Source organism: Sinohyriopsis cumingii, chromosome 15 (assembly GCF_028554795.1).
Source record: "Sinohyriopsis cumingii isolate HCF-2022 chromosome 15, ASM2855479v2, whole genome shotgun sequence".
In the NCBI taxonomy this organism is placed as follows: Eukaryota; Metazoa; Mollusca; class Bivalvia; order Unionida; family Unionidae; genus Sinohyriopsis; species Sinohyriopsis cumingii.
This window is the reverse complement of record NC_142975.1, coordinates 73,658,824-73,682,486: the sequence shown is the minus strand read 5'-3', so window position 1 is coordinate 73,682,486 and position 23,663 is coordinate 73,658,824. Positions and strand designations below refer to the sequence as shown.

The window sequence follows — 23,663 nt, the reverse complement described above, 5'->3', positions numbered from 1 at the left end:
CAATGATAGAGACTGGAGAGTTAACATAGTACACTGTGACAGAGTTTGCAAAATGATACAATCGTGAGCAGGTAAAAATAGCTCACTCGTATTTCCAATAATAAACGTGAAACACGCACAACAATTACATAGTCCTAGATCTAATGAAAAGATAATAATAATAATAATAATAATAATAATAATTGCAAAGACTTTTTCGACTCAAAACTGTACTTCATAATCTATATTTGTATCTAGGCCGATCAGTGCAAAATGTACTGTCTTTCCGAGCAATAATTATGATCGCTGCTTGTTTTAAGACGTAAATGTGTTGACGTTAATGTTTCTCTTGATTAGTGTGAATGGATGTCAAAGTGAAGATGGAGGTTAAAATGATGTTGCCCTGTTTCATTTTCTTCTCTTATTAGTGCAGATTTATCAGTGCAATAGAAGGTCATGACCTTTGTATGCATCAGTGTAGGGTAGAAAACTCCACCCTCAGATTCTGAATTGTGCGTCAGATATTCAGCAAAGCCTCCAGCACTTATGCATGATGACTTATTATTTCCCCACATTCCTGAACGAAACACGAGGGCAGAGGTCACTAATGGCATAGCTTACCTAATGATGTCATACAGCAAGACACCCAATGAAAGTTCTCTCATTAACTGAAACCGTGAAATGACGTTTAATCAAATCAGGGCTCATGGAACGGTGGGTGACACCCATAATGTGTTCGTAATGTACATATCAGAGTTCAAGGAACAGTTGTTGAAACACTTAAGGTAATGGGGATGGACTAGTCCAAAACTGTGTGCTGAAAATTGCTTGCACTGAAATACAATTGTGAACAGGTCAGGAAATAAAGTCCGTTGTTATCTGCAAGAATAAATGAAACAAACAGAATGTAATGATATAGTTCTTTAATCAACTTGGATGTACAACTGACTGTAATTGCAAAAACAAGTATTACATTACACATTTCCCAAAACTAACAAGTTGTACCTGTATCTAGGTGAATCTCTTCAAATCTGTTTACGCAACTCGGTCTTTAACATATTGCACATTTTAATAGATAAATGTGTTGCAAGTAATGTCGATCTTCAATAATTTTAAAGAATGCTGAAATTATGGTGAAAATCGAGGAAATCTAGCCAGTCTGGATGTACTATGCGGCCAGTAAAGGTTCATGTGATGAAATAATAACAGCTTTTTTGAGATACTCCACTTTGTTATTTTATACTGGAAAACACGTTGTAACGTGTGACAATAACTTTCCTTATCACGACATTTTAAAATATATCACGACCTGATCGTACATGGACGCTACTCTATAGAACTTAAGAGAGGACTTCTTCGACGACATTTGATGAATATATATACATATATTCAACAAGAATATGAATGTTTTTCAGATCAACATATTGAATGATGTTGAAAATGTATATCTGACCAACAGAGTATATACAAATTGCGGATGGAATTACTATTGTCAAAACGGTAGCCTTAGCTCCATTGTAAAAGAAAATGATGTATTACACACGTTATAAATCATATAGATAAGAAATTGTGTAACTAAAACCATGCACTGCAAACGTCATTAACCATAAGGACGTGTGCATCTAAAAACCATGGATTACACGCGTCATAGACCTTATAGATAAAGATTTGCGTATCTAAATCCAAACATTATACAAATCATAAACCATATAGAGAAGGACTTGTGTTCATAATCCCACAAATACGAATTCCACACGTCATGAACCATATAAATAAGGACTTGTATATCTAAACACTATATATTAGACACGTCATTAACCATATAGATAAAGACTGGCGTATCTAAAACCCATACATAAAACACGTCATAAACCACACACACACACACACATACACATATATATATATAAAAGTAGATAAGTATCTACAAACCATGCAATACACATATCAGAAACCATATAGATAAGGACTTACGTCCCTAAACCATGCATTACACACGTCATCAACTAAAAAGATAGGTACTTACGTGTCTAAGAACCACATATTGCACATGCCATTAAACATATAGATAATGGCATATTACACACGTCATACATCCTATAAATAACCACTTATGTTTCCAACACAATGCATTACACCTGTAAGAAACCATATAGATAATGACTCACGTTTCTGAAACCGCGCATTGCACACATCATTATATATATATATATATATATATATATATATATATATATATATATATATATATAAAACACATACATTGCTTACTTGTACACGTCGTTAAACATGTAGATAAAACTTGTGAATCTAAAAGAGAGTTATTACACGCGTCATCAACCATATAGATAAGGTTTTACATTTCGAAAAACCATTCATTACGCACGTCATAAATGCATCTAGATATGGACTTACGTTTCTAAAACCATGCATCACACGTCATGAATCGTACAGGTAAGGTTTTACGTTTCTAAAGCCATTCATCTAACGTCATAAATCATACAGGTAAGGATTTACGTTTCTAAAATCATGCATTACACACGTCATAAACTACCTAGATAAAGACGTTTCTAAAAACATACGTCACTCACGTCATAAGATTTATACATATCTATAAAAAACTATATATATATATATATATATATATATATATATATATATATATATATATATATATATATATATATATATATATATATATATATATATATATATATATATATATATGAATGATTGAACACGATGTTATTGTGGAATCATGTAATTGGTCAAACTGGTCACCACAAGTAGCATTTCTTGTCCGGATTCATGTAATCTGTCCTCTTGCAGCCAAATGACTCTGCGAATTCTCTGGAGTTTTGAAGTGTTCCGATCACCCTGGAATTACGGTAATAATAAAACAATTTTTAAATCCGTCACAGATTAATAGGGACCGCGCAGAAGCAACGCATAAACCTTGTCTCTACACATTTGCTGTCACCTGCGGAATCAAATATGCTTTAAACAAAGATAATAAAGACTCACAAGAAGCCAATAATGATTTTCATATAGACAAACATATAATAATGATATAGCTATTGCAAGATAATGTGCTGAGTTGTAACTTGGTCTATGCATTTATGTCCAGATCACCTGGATTCTTTATTAAAAGAAGTCGTTTTACATCTATGTCAGGTTGTATTGTCATATATATAATTTCTTGTCTTTTGAATCTTCATATCTCGAATCTATAAACATATAGGGTTTCTAATGATCACATGTAAAAGAACGGTTGTTGTTACTGATGCACTAATTACTTGTCTATATTATTAATTGCGACAAAATGGGAAAAATAATGCAAATCGACGGTTTTCCACTGACAAATAAACAGTGTAAAGAACGGCTATGGGCTTCTTTGTTGTGAAGTTGAAAAACAATTGTTTTGTCACTTGTGGCTTCGTACCTCGCGACAAATACAATGCTTAATGTTTCCACTTTATTCGTGAAATGTTTCATGAGTTATATTTATTTAATACAAGAGTAATACTAGGAATTAATGCATTTGATGCGGGTTCAAATATCAGTTTATGCTTTTTGCTATCGGTATTACCAACATGTAATTACGTAGATATTTTAAGTCTGTAGACAAATAGCTCACAGTTGGATAATAAATAATATTTTCATATAGACAAACATATAATAATGATATAGCTATTGCAAGATAATGTGCTGAGTTGTAACTTGGTCTATGCATTTACGTCCAGATCACCTGGATTCTTTATTAAAAGAAGTCGTTTTACATCTATGTCAAGTAGTATTGTCATATATATATATATATATATATATAATTTCTTGTCTTTTGAATCTTCATATCTCGAATCTATAAACATATAGGGTTTCTAATGATCACATGTAAAAGAACGGTTGTTGTTGAAGGTTGGGCATTTAAAATTATGTTCACAGATTAAATATTAAACGGAATGCGCAAAATCGCTATGAGAAAGTCTAGACAAATATGCTGATAACAACTAATTAAATTAATAACAATCAAAATATCCATCTTGTATTAACGTTTAATTATTTATCTCCTTTATTATATAATCAAGTTCTCTGTGGACGAATGTCTGTACACCCTTACCTCAGCACTTCATTTTTTAATGTTCTGTAGGACTATTACATGCAACTCAACCTGCAAAAATGTGTGCCCGGAAATAATACAGACCTAAATCTACCTGGACTGTGTGCTCCATTCAATATCCTATTGATGCCCGCTTCCTGTCGGAGATTCTCACACCAGATCTACATAAAATTGACATGAATCTCATATAAATGTAAAACAATAATTGAAAACGTTCACAATGGCAATGCAAGTTCAAGATTGAATGAATTAAGTAATATGTTACAACAGGTCTGATAGATATGGTATATTTATTTATGTCGATGAAAGCTAAAAATTAACTATGTATACACACATGAACTGCGATGCAGTCTATAAAGCAATATTTTAAGCGGTCAGGAATAGATTCCAAAAAGTTGAAATCCGATAGAATGGGTGAATGCTTTATATGGGGGGCCCCTATCAAGCTATTTTATATAGTAACTTTCGAGGAGTTGTCTTCACCCCACCACCACCACCACCACCCCCATTGTCGCTAAAGGATTGTATGCGTTTATTTGTCACTCTAAGGCCTTTGGTCTGTGTTTCTTGTAAATAAAATCAGAAAGAATTTGGAGGGAAAAAATATTTAAATATATTTGGAACTGAGGTTTCTCTCTGTTTTCTCTAGATTTTTGACAGGTTAGTACGTATCAGAAGTCCTGGTCTCAGGTCTCCCAATTTTCCATTCCCAGTTCTAAAGAGTTGACATTATGGGGGTCGAATTTCCTTCCGTAGACACAATTCTTAGGCCTGTTTACTTTCCCTTTGTTTCTCTTTTGTGATCTTTGCCAAGAGCCCTCCTATTGTTCTGTGTCGCTATGTTTATGTTGTTATATTGTGTGTTTGCATTCCCTGTGTTTTCGTTAGGACTGGGATAGGTCAAATTCCTGTCTTAGCTGTCTAATAGCTTTATATTTCGTTAGGTAGTTAAAAGTTTCTTAAAAATACTCTTATGCCATCTTCTTGGTTGAATGCAGTTACATGGTCATAAACCTGGCACTCAATAGATGACTCAGGGCTCTCAAAATGAGATTTAGGTATCAATTTTATAGATAATGGGGCTATATAGCATGAACTGATATCGTTTTAAATCCTGGTTTTAATTTCTATACAATATAAAATTAAATATAGTTACAAAAATTCATTAAATCTATTGTTTTTTATTAGTATTAAATGACCCATTAAATGAACACATCGTTTGAAATGCCTACCCATCTATTATTTTCAACGGAGAGACGGAGTTATGTATACTATGTTAAAGACCTTGTTTGAACGGATCACGCGCAATAAAGGTGAGCTAGAATGTTAAAAATAATTGCGTGTGTGTATGCATGTTATTAATTTGCTTACCTGAGCAAAATTAATAAAGAAAAGCTGATTATGATTGTAGTTCAGTCCAGGAAGTTTAGGCTCTTCTTTGCCTCTTTTTTCGACCCACCGTCGATAGGCCTTTGTAAAAAAAAAAGCAAACTGTTAAACTATCTCCCTTTGAACATATCACTTAAATGATGCTTGAAAGAGACACAAAACATTTAACAGGCAACAGGTCGCCTGATACAACCGATACATTTTTACAGCCTTTATTTCAAGTCCTAAGAAACTGCATCGAGAAACCAATTCCCATACTTATTATTCACTGCTTACATTCTTTTGCATTTATGTACTTCTGCATGTTTTTTTCTATGTATAACGATGAGTACAGATGCTTACTCTAAAACTTTGCTTCAGTCCTCCGTTATCGGCAATATTTTCACCTTGAGTGTTGATACCGTTCAGCTGAAATGATATCAATTATGACAATAACAGTAATAATGATGATACAAGTAATGTTGGAATATCATTGGGGTCAACCTACCAGCACAAGGGCGAAACAAATTGAACGATTTGCGTAGGGCTGTTGACCAATAATTGAAACTCGGTGTAGCAGTTACGAAACATACTCAACTGGAAGGCCTAGTGGTTAAAAGATTCTAGCTTAAGATTTGCTGTTACTACTACTACTACTACTATAGAAAAGATCAATCTTCGGGAGAGCAAGTATACTCCAAAAGGTCTTTGAGATCAAAGCAACGGAAAGTGACCCGATGCAGGAGATAAGGCCAGCCGGAAATATCATTAAACATGTCGTTGGAGAAGAAGAAGGAGATGAAGGAGACTGTATTATTATTATTATTATTATTATTATTATTTTCACAATGTGCAATACATCACAGCAAAATAAACGTAAACAGTTTGATGTGTGATTATATATCAGGAGCTATGTTTATGTGTAATTGCATATCAGAAGTCATATTTATATGTATTTGTATATCAGGAGCCATGTTTATGTGTAATTGTATAACAGAATACATGTTTCTGTGTAATTGTATATCAGGGACCATGTTTATGTGTAATTTTATATCAGGGGCCATGTTTACGTGTAATTTTATATCAGGGGCCATGTTTATGTGTAACTGTATATCAAGGGCCATGTTTATGTAAAATTGTATATAAGGGGCCATGTTTATGTGTAATTGTATTTCAGGGACCATGTTTATGTGAAATTGTATATCAGGGGCCATGTGTAATTGTATATAAGGGGCCATGTTTATGTGTAATTGTATATCAGGGGCCATGTTTATGTGTAATTTTTATATCAGTAGCCATGTTTATGTAAAATTGTATATCAGGAGTTATGTTTATATGTAATTGTATTTCAGGATACATGTTTATGTGCAATTGTATATCAGAAGCAATATTTATGTGTATTTTTATATCAGAATTCATGTTTATGTGTAATTGTATATCAGGAGCCATGTTTATGTGTAATTTTTATATCAGGAACTATGTAAATGTTATACAATCCTGGAATATTTATAAGAAGGAATATCTGACGTGTTACCGTCATATTGGCTTCAGGAAGCAGATAGTTGCCATATTGGTAAATTATACACTGAGCCTTCATCTTGAATCTGTCGATGACGTCATTCGTCCACCAGTGTTGAAGATCGCCGTCCTTATCATACTGTCGGCCTGAATCATAAAGTACCAATATGTTCCAGTTGTCTCCTTTCTGATTTATGATCGCTTGCTTTTTATAAAAATAAGTCATAACATTTAAATAAAAGTGAACTTTCCACTAGTAATGATACGTCAATATATTATTTTAGTATGATGCATGATAAAGGCTATTCATGAAAATTAAGAAGATTCCAGTATTGAGAAACGACATGTTGTTCGCGAACATTAAAAAAGATTAAAATTTATGGCAAGATACAGGATTGATGCAACAAGCAGGTGCCTGGTGAACCTAGTTTAGGGCCCATATTACTTCATACTGCATTATATCATGTCGTATTTAGATGACTATATTAAAAAAAAAGGGGGGGGGACACTATTTTATTTCGTTTTAAATATTCGCATATTGAGATAGTCACAGTCCTAAACACAATGTGCAACAAGATATGGCATACAGGATAATGGCTCGCCACAAAGACTCAATCTTTGGTCATCGTGTTTAACAAAAACGGAAATATACAGATATGCTAAAACAACAGAACCATCAGTCTGATGAGCCACCCAAGCAAAGTCATGCTAAAGATAATTCTCAACAGACTAAAACCTAAAACAGAGAAAATTATTGCTGAAGAGCAGACAGGCTTCCAAGCAGGAAAGAGCAGCACACAACAAATCTTTAATCTCAGAATCCTGTGCGAGAAATACCATCAGCATCAGCAAACTATATACCATGTCTTTATAGATTTCGGCATTTGATACGGTATGGTGTGAGGCCATATGGACAGCAATGAGGAAGTAAAACAGCAGTTCAAACCTGGTGCGGGTTGTTGAATACCTCTATGACAAAGCCACCAGTGTTGTCCTCTTCAGTGGCAGCAGAGGATATTGGCTTTGAACAACAATTGGAGTCACACAGGGATGTATAATATCACCAACATTCTTCAACATATTTCTGGAAAGGATCATGAAGACTTGGAATACCGCAAGGGCACTATCAGCATCGAAAGAAGAACAATCACCGACAGTCGCTTCGCAGATGACATTAACGGCTTTTTTTAGCAGGAGATGAAAACGAACTGGCTGACTGGGTTGAGTGCCTCGACAGAACTTCCACAGCATACGGTATGGAAATTAGCACAAGAAAACTGATGACAAACAATACCAATCACAATATTTCAGAAATAGAGGTCAGTGGACAGAAGTTGGAAACAGTCTCAAGCTTCAAGTACATGGGATCAATTAACACAGATGAGAGCTCCAAACCAGAAATACTTTGCAGGATTGTCCAGACAACATCAGCAATAACAAGGTTGATCCCAATATCATACGACACCAGCATTTCTCTTGGCTCCAAAATAAAGCTGATGCGCTCAATTGTCATATACATGTTTCTGTATGCTTGTGAAGCACGGACGCTAACAGCAGACCTAAAAAGAAGGATTCAAACCTTCAAAATGAGATGCTACCACAAAATCTTGGGACACCTTATACATGTAAAATGTAACCAACAAAGAGGTCCACAGCAGGATCCAACGAGCCATCTGACCCTATGAAGACCTCTCAAACACCGCGAAGAAACGCAAAATGAAGTGGTACAGTCATGTCTCAAGATCATCTGGACTGGCAAAAACAATCTTGCAAGGCACAGTGCGCAGGTGCAGAAGAAGAGGCGGTAGCTGTCAGATCTTCACGTAGGACGGTGGTGATCTGATTTTAAACAGATTGACCCAGACACAAATAGCTTTGGCCAACTTGAATTGGTCAAATCAGGATTTGAATTCGCAATAATCTGGTTGCTATGTCTGCGCGCTAACAACCGAGCTCTTCTTTGTTTTACAGGAATATAATTATAAATGCAGGGATTTCTACCAATGACATGAATTCATTTTAACATTGTAATTGCAATGATCATTCGTGTTTTGTTTTTAATTTTCCATTATTTTGCAGATAATTGGTAAGTGAGACGACCGGTGTTTAATTCGCTGTTTTCTTATCTTGTACGCGTGCTCTGTATAGTCTTTTAAAATTTACAGATTTGGGTGGTTTACGTGTCAAATGGGAAGTTATCGCTCCTACCTACGTCATCAAACCCGTGTGTTATTTCATGACCTATCACAACTCCAATACCCCCGTAATTCATGGACCTGAAAAAAAGGAAGTAAGATGGTAAATGAAGAAATAAAGAAAGGCCTCGGAATGTTTGAGAGGAAGAAGTTAAATGTAAAAATCATGGTGGTATCCGTAAACTTCAAGACACCACAATAGTTTTTTTCCTTATGAATTCTACCACAGAAATAGTTTATTGTGTATTCTCGCTGCTTGTGAAATCAATAAAGCGATTGAATGTATTTATTTGTGTTGCCTTGGCAACCAGAATATCATACTTATAAGTTTCACATGAGACAAGTATGAGATTGGATTATATTGATCAAAATGACGAAACTGATTGTTATATTGTCTACATACAAAATGACCCACTGGAAAAAGTTACAACGCCATGACTACATTTATATTCGATCGCCTTTAATAGTATGCTCACGTATCGTTGATGTGTTGTATTGAACTCGTATAATGGAGCTGTGATACTAGTGCATAATTCTTTTCATTACTTGTGTCGTGTAAATAAATATTTCATATGGCCACAATCTCCCCAGAAGGATCGAGAAAGTTTTTAATTGTTATGTTTTTCCTCTTCAACCATTGTGTTAAATAACCACAGATCGTTTCGATTCGAAAAGTAATAAAACTGAGTTATCCACTCCAGATTAATTAGTAAAATTTGTCTTTTGTGGTTCGAGTTATAAATTACTGAAGATCAAAGATTTCGGTAAAAAGTTATATCTTACTTAGGCTGATCTTTGGCATAAAATGGCGGCTGTAGAATTCCGGCGGGAAACACTGAAAAAGAAAGCAAGAAAATTTGCAGACGTTCATGACTGGGAAAGAAATAAAATAAAACCAGAACTAGTCACTCTCCTTTCGCTAAATATAAATATATGAATATTAAAATAGAAGTATGCAATGTACTTTATCATTCGAGAAAAATATAAAAATAAGTACACTTCAAAAGTGCGATTTTGACTTTTGCAGATTTTATTGTTATCGATTCTTAACATAATGTAATAAATCTAGGGTGTTATGTTCTTTGTATTTACGTCTGCTTTTATAGATTTGTTAGATTCTGTTCATTATGTGGAGTCGGAGTTAGGAAGATATTTTTCATCCTGAATAATTAGCCAAATTCTAGATGCATATGTACAATATTCACTGGCTTTTATGATAGCACGGATTAATTCCGAAAAAATGAACCCTCTTTAATTTCTTAACGTAGGGTATTACCTGGTTATTTGTAGGTAGATGTGTTTATTAATTTGAGAAAGGAATAATTATTTGTATTAGGCATTTGTGTCGTGTTTTGTGTTTCCTAGTTTGAAGTACTCATATTTGGCTTGGAAAAGCTTACATGTGAATTTTACAAATATGAAACAAGAAAACTATACAATAGTGAAATTATAGATTCGTGACGTATGATGATTAGATGATTATAGAAAAGTACTGTAGTATCTGAGAGTTTAAAAACCAACCAGTTGACACCAACTGTTGTCTTGAGCTGTTTGGAAATACGCGAAGACAATCAGCATAAAGCCAAGGTCATGGACATAAAGGTGCATCTTTTGCTCGATAGAGACTCTTGCTTTTAACACTCTTTTCTTTTTCTTTGTGAGAGTTAATCATTCTGTGATTCTAAACTCATGATTCTCTATCTATCTGTATATATATATATATATATATATATATATATATATATATATATATATATATATATATATATATTAGAAATGCTGTTCAAGTGTATACTTGTAACAAGATGGCAAGCATCCATAATGTTGAAGTGAAAGCATCTGAAGGAGTATAGGACGATTATAGCACTGTTTTCCTATTGAATTAAGAAAATGTAGGTGTATAATGAAATTACAGCAATTTATTTTAATCATGGACTGACAACAGCTCTACACACATTTTTGTACTATTAGCAGTATGCATTAGGAAGAAATGTGTTAATAGTTTTATGAGAATTGCATACCAAACTGTATAACTATAACCCAGAAATGTGTACAAGAAGCTGTCATAAAGTCATAAATAACAACTGCAGATGGACGAAGAACAAGAATTCAATATACCCCTTTCTCATGAGCAAAGAAGAAAATCAATGGCAGCAGATGATACATACTTATCACATTGAGAACTGGATGGTAGAAAGCATTAACTGTTGCTGGCGGTGTGGTCCACCTAAAATGAAAGAAAATGAAGAATGTTGCTTGGAAAACTGATACGCAAACATCAAGGCTACTGAAGGTGTGTGTGATTCTGATTTGGATTTTTACCTTAGCTTCAACAATGTTTCAGTCATACGTCTACGATGTCCGCAGTGTGGCAGTGTATAGTGATGTCTAGCACCGAGGCATCATGCCGCAGACATGTATCACGATGTCCCACATAGTCACATTATTCAGACATCAGGCCGACCAGTCCTAACACTAACCGCTTAATGCTGAGCGCCAAGCGATGCAGCTGTTTGTACCATTTTTATAAGTCTTTGGCACCTAGCAAGGTAGCTGTAAGGACCATTTTGTATAAGTCTTTGGTATGACTCTGCCAAGGTTCAAACCCGCAACCTCCCGCATCCAAGGTGGACGCTCTAACCACCAAGCCACCGGATCAGTACTGAATACGAAATTGTAAATGTAACAGACATTCCTATATGACATGACCGGTTTCTCGAAACATACATTTTGTCTCGTTACTCAAACAATAAAATCATTCGACGTGATGATTAATAGAACTGTTGTTCGTTCTTGCAACGTTTGTTTTAAAAGGGTCAGACTTAAAGCAAGAGGTTCCAGTGGCCCTTAAGATCACTTACCTGCATGATAATTGCCTAAACGGTATATACAATGAGCAGTTAGGAAAAAAAAGATTATGCATGTGTTTCGTATCAACATTTAAACATTCTGGTGACTGGATGTTTAACAAAAAGTTCTCTGAAGTTTTCTTTATTGTTGTCAACCATATATGATGTGAGATCAGAATTTTGGTATAAAATTAAAAGACCTTCAAACTGGGATCTCAATATCAAACTTGTAGAAATTTTTCTCCTGGTTTTTTTATTATACCAGACGTCATTGAAATGTTTGTATTATTAGTATCAACATATATATTTGAATGCATATATACATTATTTCAGCAAGTGTGAAAGATTTAAATGCCCGGATGATTAGATAAAAATGGCTAAAATCTACCTAGCGGTTTTTGAGAACAAGTGTTTATTTTCTTTTTTAGTTATAGTTTGCGACGTCAGCCATTTTTAAACATTGTTTTCTAATGTGAATTGAAACTACTGGCACAATGTTAACAAACTTAATGGAACCATACATCCTGTCAGTTTCTAATTAGTACTATTTTAGAATAAGTCGTGTAAAATGTTGTTCTTTTTAGTTATTGCATCCATATTTAATGGTAGATCGGCATCTATTTAGAAAGTTTGAAAACTATCTTTAAGAAAATGTATGCATTTTTATTTTTTAGTTTAAAAGGTGATATTAGATGGTGCCTTGTCCGCATCATTTGTTCTGTTAAATATATACTTTATTTTTGTCAAAGTGAAAGTTGAAATCTCCAAGAATAATCTGGTTGCCGCCTATCGAATTTCCATAGTCCAGGAGATTTGGAAACAGCTCCAAGAAGAGAGAGAGTCAGCCAGCTTGTTTTTTCTACTAGGAGGAGGGCGGTATAGGCAGAAAAAATGCACTGACCTTTGCTCCAGTGTGAGTGTGGTTTGGACTAGTTCAAACTATGTGTGGTGGAAATTGAATGTTGTGGTGTAGTTAAGACGTTTTATCATGAAGTTCTTTGTGATGACAGCAATTCCACCTCCGCAAGAATTACGAGGGGACGACTTGATGGAGTAACCAGTGGGTGTTAGATCCGCACACTTGGGCTCATCGCCGGATGTTTTAAGCCATGTTTCTGGCAGGAAAAATATGTAAACATTTTGGTCTTTGATAAAATTAACTATTTCTGTGTGCTTTTCCGGTGGTCCTACTGACTGGGCATTGAATAATGCAATGCGCAGAGGCATTTCTTGGATAGTTGACATAAAGGTTGACGAATTAATAGGGATTTGAATTAGGTTATCTAAATTAACGGTCAAATTTTTTTTAAATGGTTGTGCCGAAATAAGGGAGATAACTGGGATTCTTCTTCCTGTTCTACGCCGGCCAGCTTTGAAACAACGTTTCTTTTTTCGCTTCTGTTTACATTTAGGTAATGATGAATGTAGTCCCAGTTCATTTAGTCTAGAGCACAATGTAGTGTGGAGAGCCAAGAAGTGATCATTTAAAGCAATTAATGTACAAAAATCCAACTACTGAGATTGGAGGGAAGTTCCACTCTTCTGCCAGCAGTACCATTCTAGTCCCAACCATTCTGACCTCCAAGAGCCATCGCCTCTAATTCCACAAAACTTCTTACATCTATATTGTTTTCAACTTATTGTTCATTTCATGTTTTTGAATGCATGAATATGCTTAAGTCTGTCACGACTTCCGAAAAGAATAAAACATAATTGTCATTTTTTACACCATCCTTTCAAAGCAAGCAAGTGGAGTTTTTTTGTTCTTAAAGGGCTATTTCCTTCAATAAAAGTGTCCCTTACATACCGAACACCGTAAGAAATTCCCAGTCCTTAGGTCCTGGCTAATTTGAAATCCATTGTTTTTCATATATGGTACAATAATCATAACCAGGCAAGGCTTGATGTGAGCAAACGTTTGCTGAAGGCTTGAAAAGACTAGCAAACCTTGAACTGTTAAACTCCTCCTTCCTGCCCAAGGAAACTTGTACAAATTGAGAACCGCGCATGATCCTTAGAATAGGAGGCAACTGTGGTCAGAAAACTGGTAAAGTGTACTTCGAAATAATATTCAACAAGGATCTTTATTAGTAAACTGTGCCTCTGTACATCCTCTCAAAGAACTTCCCATGCACGTCAACACACTTCGCAGGCTGAGTATAGAATTAAAAACCCATTTTGAATTCACTTTTAGTGTGTTGCTCATACAAAGAAAACTGCAATCCAACAGCGTGGCGGCTTTCAAACCCCACTTTTATCCATTTAGGAACTATATCTGCCTTATGTATCTTTTCCAAATCTGTATTTCCAGATCAAGACTCTCTCTCTCTCTCTCTCTCTCTCTCTCTCTCTCTCTCTCTCTCTCTCTCTCTCAGGATAAATATATCATATATCATACAATGTGTCAATGGCCATCACAAATTGCCGAACGAAGTCCAAACTACAAGAAGTGGACTTCAAGAATTATTTTTAAAGCTAGTTTTCTACATCAGTCCTGCACATTAATAATGCGTGAACCATTGATATTTGATATTTTTTAATCCACAGAGTGTCATATGCCTTTTACATTCTGCGAGAAAAGGGTCCATTTTTAGGAAAAACGCGCTTACTTATATATTGTAAAAGAATTATTTATGTAGTGCTTCAAACACTCGACACATAGTCATGTTTGAAAACGACTGAGAAATTTGGCATGGATGAGTAATGATTGGAAACCGAAATGAGTGATAATCGAAATTTTGGTGCAGACACTTTTATTCGACTTGTCTGCAAGAACGCCAAGACCAAAAAATCACGTTTAAATTCAGAAATGAACAAGATAAAGAACTGAATTTATAAACGTAAACTCGCAATTTTTAAAAAATCTTTTGCTTAAATATGACACGCTGTGGGATCTGTCGGATGTGACGACTCTGTAATGTTTCTGTGTACGCCCACCCAAACGTTGTTCAATGTATCAATCCGTGCAAAAAATTTGTTAAGGAATATAAAAAAATCTCTTCATTTTATTTGAAAATTGTCCTTTTTTAACAAAATACACAATGTCAAGTATTATTTTATACAAATTAAATTTGTGAGAGGTAGCTGTCCTAACATAATTGTCAGTTTCGGCACTTGTTTTTTTCGATGTAGTAATGCAACCGTAAATCGCATTGGCACAGAACGGAGAAACGATCCATTTATATAATAAAAGATAACCCTACGTTTATAGTAAATATAAGGAAATATTTTACTAGTGAGGTGGGAATATTTGGTATTGACACTCATGGCTTCACCAATCGAGACAATGCAATATTTCACACTTCACTTATGAAATATTTCCATATATCTACACAGACCTGACTCGAAAAATAAGTATCGTACCTTTTCTTTTACAACTGTTAATTTAGATAAAATTATCCCTACTGGATATTTCAATAGTTTTCAAAGAATAAATGATATACATATGAATAAATCAGATGTCATGACACAGGAACCATTATTGTCGCATGCAACACAGTAGCTTCTCCATTTCAATTCATGAACTTATACATCACTGAGCGGTTATAGGTGTGCTGGGAAAACAACACACACAAGTACAATAGTTTGACTTAAGGAAAAGACATCAATGTTTTCATCAAACACGCATGCTACATCAAATTGATTGTGGAATTGACCTAAACGAAACAATTTATAAAGATAAATGGGTGAACAGACACGATACGTTCGGATGAAAAAGAGTTGAACCATATTCCTCAGTCACATTTCATATTAGGGCATGAAGATAAACTGGCGTGCACACTAGTTAGTACTTACACGTTCTTATTATATTCTTTTCGTAGATTATCTAGGCCACCCACTGCCGCCCTCTGGAGGTTGTTTAAAATATTTTCAAAATATGTATCTCGATCCGCTGTCACCTGTAATGTACAAACTATGTACACCCATACACATTTATATATTTCAAAAGGTAAAACTATATTGAGTTTAAGTTGATGTTCGTGTACCATTACTTTGCGCTTACAGTTAGCTCAATTAAACAAAAGCAGTTACTGACATAAATACATGTGTATAATTAGTGAGAAAAAGAAACTGTCAAAATAAATATTACAGACAAACGGCAATTGATCCACGGAATATGATGGATTGAGGATTAAAATCAATCGGCTGTAACAAACAACATGGATGGATGCAGATGATTTAAAAGCAGTAAAAGAATATATTAGAAATTAAAGCGTGAATTCGTTACAGTAAATACTATATCACTGTGTCTCGCGATACCTGTCTCGCGCATAATATGTTGTATACGATGTAGATGATTAATAAACACAACTTTGTGTTTGAATCCACGTGATCTTAAATCGTCCCTTTTTGCATTTCGCTTAATACTGAACATAAGATAGCGTATTGCGTCAAATCTAGATCATGCAGATGCTCAACTGTGTCTAATGCGATGTTTAGATCTTCCAGATGCCAAAAAATGTGTGATGAACTCAGGTCACAATTATTACTTCCGGTTCAGTACAAACCAATGTCGTCCCAGTGAATTTTTAAAGCTTTTGTTTTGTCATCCCTCAAGCACAAAAGTTAGATATAGACATTCTTGGCATCGATTAAAAGGTAATTATTTCTACTTTAGAATTTAAGCATTATAATGTGGGTTGTACGTGTGTATTTCAGAGACAGTGCACAGTGAGTATTGCACGGTGGTTTGTTTACAGTCGAGTCTCTCAAACAACTGCCGGATGATGTACGACAAGAATTTCATACTGAATTCATCGTTTAATGGGGTATTTTATATTATTTATTATGATTTGAACACAGTGAAAAGTTCAGTACTAAGAAACAAACGTGGAGACCATATATGAAAACTGATTAATCATCTGAGTCCTGTAATGCAAAGTCAAGTTCATCCAGATGCTCACTGAGATCCTATAACATATTTCGTTTTCATCTGCTGTCGTACTTTATTTCCCAAACAACCACGGTAACGAAATGGATCTTTTCTGAACACTGTATATCATATTACAATGAACAAAAGCAGAGCGTAATAATAAATGAGAAATACGTTAGGTTTGCATGAGTTCTTGACTTCTTATGTTATTAACGGGGTTATGGCTGGTGATAATTAATTAATGAAGACTGAAATGAAGCAAGCAATCAAATATACTTACACTTTCATAAATGCTTTCTAAGACAGTATCGTTGATTAAATCGCCTGGATATCCAATCCATCCCCTTATTGCCTTCGCCTAAAACCGAAATGTGTTCTTAATATATATCTATATATATCTATCTATCTATCTTTCTATATATATATATATATATATATATATATATATATATATATATATATATATATATATATATATATATATATATATATATATATATATAATCTGTGTGTGTGTGTGTGTGTGTTGTGATATACGGGTTTTTGACGGATAAAGTGGTTGTGTTGTTAGCGTACGTGATATATGGGGGTTTAAGGGTATTGTGCATGTGTTTCAATGCATATAGTTTTTAGACATGTCCTGTCATTACCATTATGTATTCTCTTCCTGTTTCATTATTTCAGTTGACATTAAACTGCTTTTCTAGTTGTGTCTGAATATATTTTTGTCATATTTGCATACGTCATATCAATTCTTTGATTTCCACAAAGAATCCAAGACATTCCATAATTGTAACTGTTGTGTTAATGAGCGTACACAAAGAATCCAAGACATATCATACTTTTAACTGTTGTATTCATTGGTTTACACAAGGAATCCAAGATATCCTATACTAGTAAATGTTCTGTTAATTAGTTTACACAGCGAATCATATACATTCGATACCTGTAACTGGTGTGATGATAGGGGAAGCAGCAGGGAAGTTGTACAGACCATTGGTTCCAGACCAAATAAACCTTCCTACGGGAACTTTCTCCGTAGAAGCCTCGGATTTCACTTTTACGGCCTTCTACGGAAGCTAATTTTCGTGCATTTCAGACTCGATGCATCAGGTGTGTATACCAGGTGTGCAATAAATATAGCGTCCGAGACAGGAAAATAAATTATCGGGAATAATTATTTGTTTTTTGTTGCAACGTGGGGCTGCGTTTTCATGAATAAATTTGATCAAGACCGATACGATACCGACTTCGTGGATCATGAAGATTTATCGTGATGAAACCATGCGGCGTCATCTGAGCGCGGCTGAACAAATTTTTAAATTTATTTATATCCATGTCACCGTTGCACCAGGTCTGATGGATATTTCTCAACATGTGCGTGTCTACGCCGTTAAATACAGATAAAATATTGCAATTGTCCCTAATCACCTTTGGAATCTGCGTGTATCTCTGTGTTACGTAAATAACATCGGTGTTTTTGTGTCTGCCACGCGAGAATATCCTGGCCGGATTAGTTTGCTTGTCCAGCATAACATCATCGAATACAACAAGATTATTAATATCTCCGTCCAAATTCTCCACAGATGGAGCTTCATTGATATCCGTGATGAATTCGATTGTGCCTTCGTCGGTATTGTCGCTAAATTCTTTTAACACTTGGTAACAACGCTGATCGTCCACGGATGATGCAACCAAGTACAATTTATCCCATTTCAGCCATCGCATGATCAAATTCAATAACAATTGTGTCTTACCAGATCCTGACGGGCCAATGATTATCATTCTGATCGAATTTGGTAATACCGCATGATGTTTTACCTGCTCGCGTCGCTTCGTGGCTGAAAAATCAATTACATTCATGTTACTAGAATACATGGATCTATATTGTGTTAAGTGTCGCACGCACACAGCTACGATAAATCCAACCGAAATCGTCACACGCAACAACAGGAACGCAATTGCAGGAGAATGTGAAGTTTGTAAGACGCGCAAGTTTAGATTTGTAAAAAAAAACTAGAAGAACCGGAGGAGATATCGCAGCCTCCTTGACAAATCTACCTGGGACCCCCTGGGCGAAATATCCCGGAGAGAAGCATCTGCCAGGATATAATTATTGCGGACCCGGAACGAGGCTCGATATCAGACTTGACGATAATGACCAACCATTTCAAGGCGAAAATCCGGTAAACGCCATCGATAAAGCTTGTTACTATCACGACCTCGCATATCGCAGCGGATATTTACAACAGAGACATCTCGCTGATATCAAGCTAATTCACGCATTAGACGCGATTCCTAATAAAAGTTTCAAAGAGAAATTAGCAACATGGATGGTAAAAGGCGCGATGAAAGGCAAATTAGTATTCGGCGCTGGTAAATAATATGGAGCAGATATATTATTCTCCGCGAGGATTCTGGCGAGGAAAATCAGCAATTGCCAAACTCGCTAAGGCCGCTAAAGTAAAACAGTCCGTCGCAGAATCGTGGTTATCGAAACAGGCAATTTGGCAAATATATCTGCCTCCACCTAAGAAAATACCATACGCGAGTTTTACTGTCAGTGTTCCCAACGAGGTCCATCAAGCGGATCTGATGTTTCTTCCTCACGATACCGTCGACGGAGTCACATACAAATATGTGTTGACTATTGTCGATATCGCTAGCAGGTACAAGGAAGCAGAGCCATTATCGAATAAAACAGCAACGGAGATCGCTAAGGTGTTTAACGAAATTTATTCACGATCCCCGTTAACATGGCCGAATCTTCTCCAGGTTGATCCAGGTCGAGAATTCCTCGGCGCGGTTACTTCATTGATGAAAAAGAATAATGTGAAAATCCGTCGCGGTATTGTAGGTGTTCATCGCAATCAAGCTATCGTCGAAAGATTCAATAAAACACTTGCAGAACGATTATTCGGATACCAATACGCGCGAGAATTTATTCAAGATAATCGATCTCATGATTGGGCATCAAGATTGCCTCATGTAATTAACGCGCTAAATAACGAAATAACTCGAACAATATCAATGAAACCTGCAATTGCAATCACAAAATCGAATATACCCCTAAAGCGAGATTCCACAATTCAGCCTGTGCTAGGTAGCGTCACAGTCAGATATTTATATAAGGAAGGTGAAGCCGAAGGAGGCAGAAAAAGAGCAACCGATCCAACCTGGAGCGTTACAACACATAAAATATCAGCTGTAACAAGATCGTCAGGAAGACCTGCAATTTATATCCTAGATTCGCTAGCGCCACAACGCGGATTTACCAAGGAGGAATTACAAATAGTACCAGAAGATACTCAACTACCGCCAGCGTCATTAATGTAATTTACTCGAATTCGTCCTAGCTGAGATAATTTTCTTACTCTCGACACGGCCAAATATACCAAATTTGACCAAGAAATTCTGTCATCGACGATCCAAACTTGGCCATCTACGGTCAATCCCTGCGATGAATGTATCGTTGTTGCGTAACCTAATTTCCATGGCGATTTTTCTGCATTTAGCGCGTCATTAACAAGATTAATATCAACAAAGATAATATCATTCAAGACCAAAATCTTTTCCTCTCCGCATGGCAAAGTAACGCTGATATTTTGTCGTCGAGTATTAGCGGGCCTATAACACAACGGTACCTGCAGCGTTGGAAATTTCTCACAATGCAGCTTGAATAACATTTCCTGAATAATATCACGAATAATTTTCCTACTAGCAACGATTAGATGATCAGGACGCCACAAATTTAGAAAATCGCTCATCGGAGTTTCGTCGATTATTTTTCTCATGACGTCACACTGAATCTTGTTAGGTTGTAATCGAATTAATTTTTTAAATTCGGTCAACAAAATATCCGTCGATCTATAATCAGCGTCAATTTCCTCGTAATAATCAACGAAGTTTCTGAGCCATTCGTGAGGCGATTCACCATCAATAGGATTAGGTTGGCCATGATCGCCACACATTATCACAGCGGTGTTTTTTCCTTCCAGCCAAGCTAATATCGATTTTAGTATATCTAAATTTACCGTGCAAATCTCATCGAATATTATGATCTTGTTGATATATTTATTGCCCATATGCGCCGAGTCCCATGATCCGCCGCTGTATTTGAAATAACTGTGATACGTGCAAGAACCAACGCCACGTTGCTTTATTTCTCGCGCTAATCTATGAGTCGGAGTCAACACGATCATATCGGAGTTCGCAAATAAAGTTATCGCTCGCGTTGTTTTACCGCTACCGCCAGGTCCATTTAGGTAAACGAATTTACTGCGTGAAATTGGGTCAAATGCATCTGCGGCTGTCGAAGATTCTCCAAATCTACCTCGGTGGAATTCATTGCGATCTTCAACATCGGCATCTTCGCAATAATCTAGGATATCCTCGTTTTTTATCCTCCAGGTTCCCCATGAGCCACCATCGGTAATTAAATTTTTCAGCCTACATTGGTATTTTTTATCGATATAAAATGAATCCGTCGCGACCCTTAATGCGATATCAGAAAATTTGTTTATCATCGATAGCAAATTTATACTTACATAGGCGAGCATCGATGACCGTAAATTCGTATATTGCGCTGATTCTCCGTCAAGGTAGCTAATCACGGTACCTAACTTTGTTCCATCAATGATAATATTCTCTCTGTTACAAAATATTCCTCGTGATACCGTATCGGCGATTATAAAATCCATCTCAGCGTCGTTGATAAACAACCTAGCGTGTCGATGCTTGTGATCAACAGATCCACCTTGAGTAAATTTACCGATTATCTTTCTTCCTATATCTTTCGCGTTGTCACAGTCCGTCGGCAACCACACATCGGTCTGTTTTCTGTAAGATATAATCGCCTCGCTCACCGTCAACGACACTAACATCGATGAATCTAGCATATATCTCAATAACACCGTAGGGACCCAACGGCGCTGAGATAAATGCCTGCCAAACCAAATATAACAAATTTTATGTAGATTTTCAGCAAATTCGAATGATGTAACGCAAGCGAATCCGGTCATGGTAAAATCAGGCAACGGCCCGTTAATTGCTACTCTTGTCATTTCGTTGGTAGGATGATCGAATTTAGCAAAATAATCGGCACAATCGCCATATCCAAGGAAACTTCCAGGATAACACGCGCTCATGTCAACGGAGATCATATCTTCGAAATCGTACCTGGTATTCCATAATCCTCCATGGCCGTATTCGATACAGCTAAGTTGAATATCAGCGAGGAATTCGTTTCTTGTTGGCCTCCACGAGTTTTTCTCTCTAGCGGCGTGAGCAGCAACGGACGGAATTGTAAAGCAATTCGTTAATAATTGATCGGGATTCGACGAATATTTCACCGCAAGTTTTTTCATCGATTCATGTAATATCTCATCCCGGTAAATATCACCACATGGCAGGATAAATTGATCGTATCTTTCCTCGCTCGAGAACAACCATATCGATATTGGATCAGATGCGCTTAATTTTCTGATAAATCTGAACATGGCATCGGAATTATTATTCTCCGCAGAATTCTCAACATCTACAGGATAAAATTTAATCACACGATCCCGCGGAAATATCATTACCGAATGCGACCACGCGTGAGAATTGTGGTCGATAATCTCGATTGGTGCTCCTCGAGATATATACGGCGACGAGTATAATATTTCTCCCGATAACGTTTTCACCGTGATAGGAAATTTTAATTTTTTACTCAACGCAGCAACGTCGTCCACCGATGCACCATCAGCAACAGTCTTCGCCCACGCATTAATTTTATCTAGCCTTAGTTGAGTCAAACCAGATCCGCGTCGAGCGTTTTTCATATGCTCGATAACACGTTCAGCCACGCAGTTTATCATCGGTGATTCTTTCATCGCAGGTAGGTTTTTCACATCCGGATTATTATTTAGCCGATAAATTCCATAAACAACAGCGCTGGCTGGATAAGATCTAGCATAATAAGGGCCATCGATTCCCAATAACAATCCGGGTTTAGAATTTTTATCGAGAATAACATTTTTCTAACCACCGCGCACAGGATCTCGTTTATCACGAATAATCCAAGTATCGTCGGGCATTTGTGCGATAAATTTTATTCCAAAGATAAATCGCTCTTCTTTGTGTTCGGTTTTTATATGCTCGATTATTTTCTTAGCTCGCTCCAGATTCATCGTGGCATCGATGGAATTTGTTTTCCAGGTTGACCAAGTGTGAACAGCTCCATCATCGAAGAATTCTTTTTTGGCTCGATCAACTTCAGGAATAATATATTCTGCCTCATCAAGATCAAATGTATCCATGATTATATTTTAGACATATGTTTAAATTATATTGAATCAATGCAAGTGGATATTAATCGGTTCAGCAAATAATTGACAAATCCTGCAGAGGTGATTATTGCGGCGCTCACATACACGCGATTCGGCGTGGCAGTAAAGGACCACAGCGATGTTTAGTTTGTCAAGTTGGCACGCGAGGGAAAACTCGATTGTGTTTGGCTTGCGGAGGGAAAAATTATCGGGAATTGCGGCGATATTACGAAAAAAAATCCTCGTCGGTTATAACATGCGAAGAAGATTATATTAATCGATTTCAAGCTAATAACGATTTAAACAAATAGATTATTATATATGAATCAAAAATCAGCGATTCCAGAATCAACAATTCCAGAGGAAATGACACACGAGTTTAAAACTCATCCTACGATCGAGGGATACGAATCATCACCGGATGGCGTCGTTAGGCATGTTAAAACAAAAAATCAT

The 23,663-nt window shown here is 36.1% G+C and overlaps 1 protein-coding gene across 1 annotated transcript in view; it reads right to left on the bottom strand.

Annotated features, from left to right (window-relative positions):
- Positions 1-2,756: 2,756 nt before the first annotated feature.
- Positions 2,757-23,663, bottom strand: part of LOC149782072 (neprilysin-like) — a 66,998-nt gene continuing 46,091 nt past the window's right edge. The window contains exons 13-22 of the mRNA XM_089935058.1: positions 17,180-17,257; positions 15,822-15,925; positions 11,346-11,404; positions 9,961-10,012; positions 9,191-9,258; positions 6,999-7,129; positions 5,828-5,893; positions 5,468-5,566; positions 4,181-4,257; positions 2,757-2,856 (exon numbers count right to left, since the gene is read on the bottom strand). Of these exons, the coding sequence (XP_089791184.1) occupies positions 2,757-2,856; positions 4,181-4,257; positions 5,468-5,566; positions 5,828-5,893; positions 6,999-7,129; positions 9,191-9,258; positions 9,961-10,012; positions 11,346-11,404; positions 15,822-15,925; positions 17,180-17,257 (834 nt within the window). The remainder of the gene's footprint in view (positions 2,857-4,180; positions 4,258-5,467; positions 5,567-5,827; positions 5,894-6,998; positions 7,130-9,190; positions 9,259-9,960; positions 10,013-11,345; positions 11,405-15,821; positions 15,926-17,179; positions 17,258-23,663) is intronic.